General features: G+C 39.5%; 1 protein-coding gene across 2 annotated transcripts in view; it reads right to left on the reverse strand.

Moving 5' to 3' along the window:
* SEC24A (SEC24 homolog A, COPII coat complex component) overlaps positions 1 to 8220 on the reverse strand; it is an 82711-nt gene that overhangs the window by 5304 nt on the left and 69187 nt on the right. For both annotated transcript variants that reach the window (XM_021712319.1, XM_008057998.2), the window contains exons 19-21: positions 7749 to 7886; positions 4362 to 4466; positions 1749 to 1841 (exon numbers count right to left, since the gene is read on the reverse strand). In XM_021712319.1, the coding sequence (XP_021567994.1) occupies positions 1749 to 1841; positions 4362 to 4466; positions 7749 to 7886 (336 nt within the window). The remainder of the gene's footprint in view (positions 1 to 1748; positions 1842 to 4361; positions 4467 to 7748; positions 7887 to 8220) is intronic.

Consider the following 8220-nt stretch of genomic DNA (forward strand, 5'->3'; position numbering starts at 1 on the left):
AAAAAAAAGAACAGCTGGGCTTGGCGGCTCAGCCTGTAATCCCAGCACTTTGGGAGGCCAAGGCGAGTGGACTGCCGGAGCCCAAAGGTTCGAGACCAGCCCGGGCAACTTGGCGAGACCTTGTATCTACAATAAATCAAAAATTAGAGGGGCGTGGTAGCACGTGCCTGTAGTTCCAGCTACTTGGAAGGCTGAAGTAGAAGGATCGCCAGAACCCAGCAGGTCGACGCTGGGTGGTTGTGAGCATGGCACTGTACTCCAGCCTGGGTGATGGAGTGTGACTCCAACTCAAAATAGGTGGGTGTGGTAGCACATGCCTGTAGTCACAGTTGCTGGGGAGGCTGAGGTGAGAGGACTGCCTGAGCCTCGAAGTTTGAGGCTGTGATGAACTGAGCTGTGATTGTGCCACGGTATTCCAGAGTGGACAACAGAGTGAGACCCTGACTTAATAAAAGCAATATACCCATATATTATAAAGTTGGATACAATGTAGATGTAGGGACTGAAAAATGTAACACTAAATAAGACCATCTATTTTTTTTTTTTTTTGAGTTGAAGTCTCACTCAGTCGCCCAGACTGGAGTGCAGTGGCCGCTCCCGGCCACCGCAGCCTTGACCTGCTGGGCTCTGGCGATCCTTCCGCCTTAGCCTTCCAAGTAGCTGGAACTACAGGCGCGCGCTACCACGCCAGGCTAATTTTTTGATTTATTGTAGAGATGAGGTCTCACCAAGTTGCCCAGGTGGGTCTCAAACTCACGGGCTCAGGCAATTCACTCACCTCAGCCTCCCAAAGGCACGAGATTACAGGCTGGGCCACCAAGCCCAGCTAAGACCATCTATTATAACTAATTCTAACTTTATGATTGAAAACTGTCCAAATGCTATAAAGCTTAACAAGTGCTTTCACATGTATTATTTCAATTAATCTTCCATAAGCAAGAGCATTCTTATTTTACAAATGAGGCTATTTAATGACTTGTCTAAGATCATACAGCTAGTAATACAGTACATTATTACTTTCTTCAATAATCAATATTAACGCAACTGACACTAACCACCAATCATTTGCTAGGTACAAGTTCTTCAAAGCAGCAGTTTAAAAAACTCTGAAAAAGAACAAGAACTCACTTGCCAAAAACACACACAAAAAAGCCCTCACTACTCATGCCATTTAAAGCCATCTGCTTTTTTTTGGTCATTAACTGAAGTAATTGTTTTCTCTACAAAATAGTATACTGTCTTAGACACATAAGTATGCCAAAGTAACCTCAAGAATGCCATTAAAACATAATATAGGGGCTGGATGCAGTGAGTCAAGCCTGTAATCCCAGCACTTTGGAAGGTCAAGGCGAGAAGGTGCTTGAACCTAGGAGTTGTGACCAGCCTGGTCAACAGAGTGAGATCTCGTCTCTACAAAAAATCAAAAAATTAGCCAGGCATGGTGGCCTGTGCCTGTAGTCCCAGCTACTCAGAGGCTAAAGCAGAAGGTTTGCCTGATCCCAGGAGATCAAGGCTGCAGTGAACAACGATCATGCCACTGCACTCCAGCCTGGGCGACAAAATCAAGCAAACAGCCAGCCATAAAATGGGTATTTTCAGTTGGAAGAAAACATAATCTGTAGGAATATTTCCTCTTTTGAAAAAATGTTTAGTATTATTTTCTCATTTCAAAATGGATGATTCAAGTTTTTGCCATCTAAGAAATGTCCTGTAAGTCTACAATAATCACTATAATAAAAGAGTCTTACCATAGGCTGTGGAATTGATGCATAGCTTTGAACTCCTAGAACTTGGCTGAGAAAATTCTGTGCACAATTTTTTCCAATCCAAAGCATCAGTACCTGGAGACAGGAATAAAATTATTTTCAGATGTAGCATAAGGTGAGTCTGTTGACTGAGTATATTTGAAAAGATCAAAAGGATAAGTATATTTTGTGAGACTGTACAGCCTTTAACTGAACTAATAGTAATTAGTATTTATCATGATGAGATATTTTATGCTTGGCATGAAGCAAGGAGGCTGTGGAGTAAGAACATGGGTAACACAAATATATTGTCATGGGTCGCTTGATAATGGGAATAGACTCTAAGGAACGTGTTATGTGATTTCATCATTGTGTAAACATCATACAGTGCACTCACACAAACCTAGATAGTATAGGCTACTATACAGGGGGTACGGCACCCCCAACAAACCAGAATTTTTTTTTTAAAGGGCAGGCCCCTGGTAGTACAGGCTTCCCCTGCTAGGTTAGTGTTCTAGGAACCCATCAGCATCTGTGTACCAGCTAGCATTTTTGTGAGAAGCAGCGTTCGACTTCAGTGAACTTTTTTTGGGAGATTCGTTCAACGCATTTGCCCATTTCACAATGATGATTTACGAGTGCACCTGCCCACGCTGCACTGAGTGCTCAGCAGTTTTTGACCAAAAATGGCATGATCCCCATGCCTCACCTTCTCTATTTCCCCTATCTTGACTCGAGCAACTTTTTCTTTGTTTCCTCAAGTGAAAAAAGTCCTCAAAGGGAAACATTTTGATGATGTGGAAGAGGTGAAACAAAAAATGGCAGAAGGACTTTAAAAGGCATCAAAATGGATGAGTTAAAAAAGTTTTTGGATAGGTGTACTGCATCAAATGGAGAATGCTTTGAAGGTGACTGAAGGTGAAGAATATAAGAATGAATACATACATTTTTATAAAGAAAGTTTTGGGTATTTGGGGGGTCCTCCCATGTACATCTAGGTTAAATGGTATAGCCTATTGCTCCTTGGCTACCAACCTATACAGCATATTACTATATTGCTGTCAACTTGTGTACTTTATAAACTTTTTCACTTTTTGACTCTTTCTTGATAACACTTAGCATAAAAAACACATTTTAAGCCATAAAAAAGTATTATTTCTTTATGTCCTTATTATATAAGCTTTTCTTTATTTTAGACATTTTCTTGTTTTGGGATTTTGTTGTTGTTGTGGTTAAAAACTGAGATACCAGTTTTTAAAAACTGAGAGGCCAGACACAGTGGCTCAAGCCTGTAATCCCAGTACTTTTGGAGGCCAAGGAGAGGATTGCCTGAGCCCAGGGGTTTGAGACCAGTCTGGGCAATTTCGTGAAACCTCATCTCTACAATAAATCAAAAAAATTAGCTGGGCATGGTAGTATGCACCTGTAGTTCCAGCTAATTGAAAGGCTGAGATGGAAGGATTGCCTGAGCCCAGCAGGTTCATGCTGCAGTGGACCTGGATGACAAAGTGAGATTACAACTCAAAAAACAAAACAAAACAAAAAAAAACACCCACCTCCCAAAGTCCCCCAAAAACTGAGATACAAACACACATTAACCTATGCATACACAGGATAAGGATCATGAATATCACTGTTTCCCACCTCCATATCTTTTTCTTGAAAGGTCTTCAGGGACTAACATGCATAGAGCTGTCATTTCCTATGGTAACAATGCCTTCTGGAATACTTCCTCAAGGAGTCAACTTCCTTTTTTTTGAGTTGGAGTCTCACTCTGTTGCCCAGCTGGAATGCAGTGGCATGCCTCGACCCGCTAGGCACAGGTGATCCTTCTGCCTCAGCCTTCCAAGTAACTGAATCTACAGGTGCATGCTACCACGCCCGGCTAATTTTTTATTTATTTTAGAGATGAGGTCTTGCCAAGTTGCCCAGGTCTCGAACCTGTGGGCTCAGGCAATCCACTTGCCTCGGCCTCCCAAAGTGCTGGGATTACAGGCTGAGCCACTGAGCCTGGCCAACTTTTTTTTTTTGAGTTGGAGTCTCACACTGTTACCCAGGCTGGAGTGCAGTGTTATGTATGCTCACTGCCACCGCAGCCTCGACCTGGCTGGGCTCAGGCGATCTTTCCGCCTCAGGCTTCCAAGTAGCCAGAACTATAGGCACACAACTATGCCTGGTTTATTTTTTGATTTATTGTAGAGATGAGGCCTCACCAAGTTGCCCAGGCTGGTCTTGGACCCCTGAGCTCAGGCAATTCTCTTGCCTTGGCCTCCCAACGTGCTGGGATTAAAGGCTTGAGCCACCACACCCAGCCCAACTTTTTTTTTTTTTAAAGTAGAAGGAGCATACTCTAAAATAATGATTTGAAAAAGAATAGCATAGGAAAGACTAGGCATAGGAATTTTTATTAGGAATTTTAGGAATATTAGAATCTTTTGGGACCACCATCATATAAATAGTCCATCACTGACTAAAACATCATTATGGGGTACATGACTACACAGAGGTTAAAGAGATAATCTGTTCAGAAGATAGACATTAAGGGGAATGAAACCAAATGGTAGTACACTCCAGTAGTATGCAGTGAGAAGGGTCAGGATAAGTGAAACTACTCACAGAGCCTGCATCCATGAGGAAAGCTCCATCTCTGCTCAGCTTCTCCACTGAAAGCTGAAGAATAGGAGGCTGAGGTATGGTTCTGTCATTGATGTTGAGTGCTCCCTGAGGAATCAAGTAAAAGATGAAAGCTTCCAAATACATGTAATATTAAGTCATAATTAACAACAAAAAGCTAAATGAATATTACATCCAAGAGTTTGGATCACACTTAGGTAAGTCAAAATTATTCATATTTAAATATAAGAAGATATTGATCACTTATCTAACAAAGCCACTATGAATCTCAATAAAGCCAAATAAACCTCCTCTTCTTTTTTTCTTTTCATTCTTTTTTTTTTTTGGTAGCAGTCTTGCTATGTTGCCTAGGGTATTCTGAAACTCCTGGGCTCAAGCAATCCTATGGCCTCGGTCTCCCAAAGTGCTGGAATTATAGGCATGAACCACCACACCCACTTGCCAAATATGCTTCTGATATCATCTAGTGTTTTAAAAAAGAATGCAATAAATACAATCTTGTACTCTGAAGAGATAAATAACATTAGTGAAATCCAAGTAACGTTAATGATAATGCTCCAGCATTGATTTCTTGTTTCCTACAAACATATCACAGTTTTGTAAAATTTTAACAGTAGGGAAAATTGAGTGAGGGGTAATGAGAACTTTTTATACTATATTTTGCAACTGAAAAATATTTAAGTCTAAATTATGTCAAAATAAGAAGTTTATTAGAGAAATAGGGAGGGAATAAAAAATAAGAAATGAGAATACTTCTTTCAAAATTCAAGCGGAAATCTCTTAAGTTGGCTCTGACTGGATCCGAATGCTTGGCTTGTGTCATACTCACATCCTGAGGGAGGGAAATGGCCTAATGCAAATGAGATTTTAATAGTTCTCTTCAAATGGACATTTATTAAAACCAGAAATGGAAGTTTCTCATTTACAATGATCTAGTAGAATGTGGTTATCTGAAACAATACACACACACACACACACACACACACACACACACACACCTTTCTATATTCATAACTATTCATTTTGACCAGAAATATCTACTTAAACCAGGTACTTAATTAAATTTCATCCATGAGAGGAAGTAAAATACAGACCTACCAAAGGGTATAGTCTAGAAATGTTCATGATATGTAAATATAGATGGTTAAAAGTGAAAACAATGTATATGTCCAATAATAGTAGAATGGTTTAATGAAACTTATAAAGTCATTAAAAAATAAATCTTAGGGCAACCCCCTCGGGTCCCCTCCCACTGTAGGAGCTTTTCTGTCCTCTCAATAAATCCTACTGTCTAAAAAAAAAAAATCTTAAATGAAGACATATACATGGAAATATGCTGAATTATGATGATGGTCTTGATAATGATGCTAATGATGGTGGGTTGAGTAATGATAATAGCTATCTACTGTTACCAAGTGTAATATAGCCATAGCCAAGCACTGTTCTAAGAGCTTTATATATATTACTATAATTCATTTAATGTTCAAAACTGCATAAACATCAGAATTCAAACTATATAACCACAACTAAGTTTAAAACTAAGAATAGAAAATCATGGCAGGAAAAAAGGATGTCCTCTATAGAGGACATTTATGCTCTGTGCTTTCAGCATCTCTCCTTCCTACATTCTCCATTGTGTGACAGAACTGTTTTTTGCACTTCTGTGATGAGGATATAGCTTTGGTAGGGGCTATTTTTTTTTTCATTTTTTTTTTGAGCTGGAGTCTCACTCTGTTGCCCAGACTAGAGTGCAGTGGCACACTCACAGTCACTGCAACCTCAAACTGCTGGGCTCCGGCTTCCGCCTCAACCTTCCAAGTAGTTGGAACTACAGGTGCGTGCTACCACGCCTGGCTAATTTTTTATTTATTGTAAAAACGAGGTCTCGCCAAGTTGCCCGGGTGAGTATCAAACCCACGGGCTCAGGCAATCCACTCACCTCGGCCTCCCAAAGTACTGGGATTATAGGCTGAGTCATCTAGCCTGGCCTGGTAGGGGCTATTAATCACAGTATTTTAAGACCTTGGGCCTTGAGGAATGTAGGAAGCAGAAGTGAGACCATAACCCAAAAGGAGCCAATCAGAAATTTCCTTTACAGGTTTCCTAATACGAACTGAAAAAAAGAGAATTTTGTCTTCCTCAGATGGTAAATAGGGAAAACTATCAGTGGCTCTGTTTTCCAGTTTTGGAGAGAAGGATGACCAGAAACTCATGCAAAGTGAGTCTCTGAATCCTGGCAGATTCTGAGTCTACCTCTACCCTTGCCTTTCCTTTGGTTTGTTTTTGAGTGCCATTTCAGTCCACTTTCCTGACTAAACTTCCTTGCAGCCAAAAGAGTCCTGATAACAACACTACCAATATGTTTTTGGAGTTTTTTTGAGTTGGAGTCTCACTCTGTTGCCCAGGCTGGAGTGCAGTGGCATGTTCACAGCCACAGTAGCCTCGATCTGATAGGCTCAGGCGATCCTTCTGGAACTACAGGCAAGCACCACCATGCCTGGCTAATTTTTTGATTTATAGTGGAGATGAAGTCTCGCCAAGTTGCCCAGGCAGGACTTGAACCCGTGAGCGCAGGCAATCCTCTCACCTTGGCCTCCCAAAGTGCTGAGATTATAGGCGTGAACCATTGGCCCAGCCTGTGATATATTTATATTTTATGTTATTTGGTGATTTTTTTTCTTTTTATTATTTATTATTCTTCTGTTATTTTGTACTGTGAGAAAAAGGCAAACTGAGTTAACTGAACTTGTCAAACAGAATTACACTAGAGTTATCAATTTTGTAATACAAACTAAAAACATTATAACAGTTTTCCATTTGATAAAAGGTAATCTCAAATTTCACAGGCAATTTCTGCTTTACACAAGAAACATAGCTTAAATACTTAAAACTTTAAAAGATTTGTAACCAAAATATTACTCCCAACATGTTTTTCTTAATTTAATCACAAATTTAGAAAGATTATAATTTAACATTTTCATCTGTGTGACTTGTAAATTCTGAAGAATTTCATATCAAAGGCAAATGTTACAACTCAGATATTTTTTCTTTAATTAAGGAAGTATTACATTGAGCTGCAGTCTTCAGATGTAATCTTAAAATACTCCTTTTAGATAAAACAACAAATTGCTCTAGTTAGTCTGACAATCTCCTCATTTTTAGATCTGCTCTAGAGATTGTGTTTTAGAAACTTCAAATGAAGGCACTATTGTAGGAGCTTTTCCCCATATCAAAATTTCTTTATACAGACCTAGCAAAGAAATAAAAAACTTTAAATAATATACAAACCATTCTTCATTCTGCACTGGATGTAGTATGCTCAGGCCCATAAACATTAAAGTAAATTCATACAAAAGGAATTGGTTTTACCTCATCTGAAAGACTGTCGACTCTATACAAATTAGGATGCGTTGTGAGCATTAGGTAAACCAAGGGCTGATTTTTCACTTGACACATAGCAAAAATGCGTTCATCTAGACGTGCATTTGTCCCAGTCTGGAATGATTTCTGTAACAAAAAACAATCCCCACACCCCTCAACAAAATTATTCAAAAAATACACAAGGGCACCTGCATAATGAACATTTGTATACCTAACCCTGAACTATAACCCACATCTTTAAAGTAAAAAACATACAAAACTTTGTAAACATCAGTTGTTAAATATTTTCAGACAGAATTTGCAAATTTACTGTTAATTATTCTTTTAAGAGTATCTTTTAAAAAGTCATACACACTTCTTTTTTTTTTTTTGAGTTGGAGTCTCACTCTGTCGCCCAGACTGGAGTGTAGTGGCCGCTCCCGGCCACTGCAGCCTCGACCTGCTGGGCTCCAGCGATCCT

The sequence above is a fragment of the Carlito syrichta genome, unplaced genomic scaffold (assembly GCF_000164805.1).
Source record: "Carlito syrichta isolate Samal-C Ts95f unplaced genomic scaffold, Tarsius_syrichta-2.0.1 Scaffold303182, whole genome shotgun sequence".
Classification (NCBI taxonomy): Eukaryota; Metazoa; Chordata; class Mammalia; order Primates; family Tarsiidae; genus Carlito; species Carlito syrichta.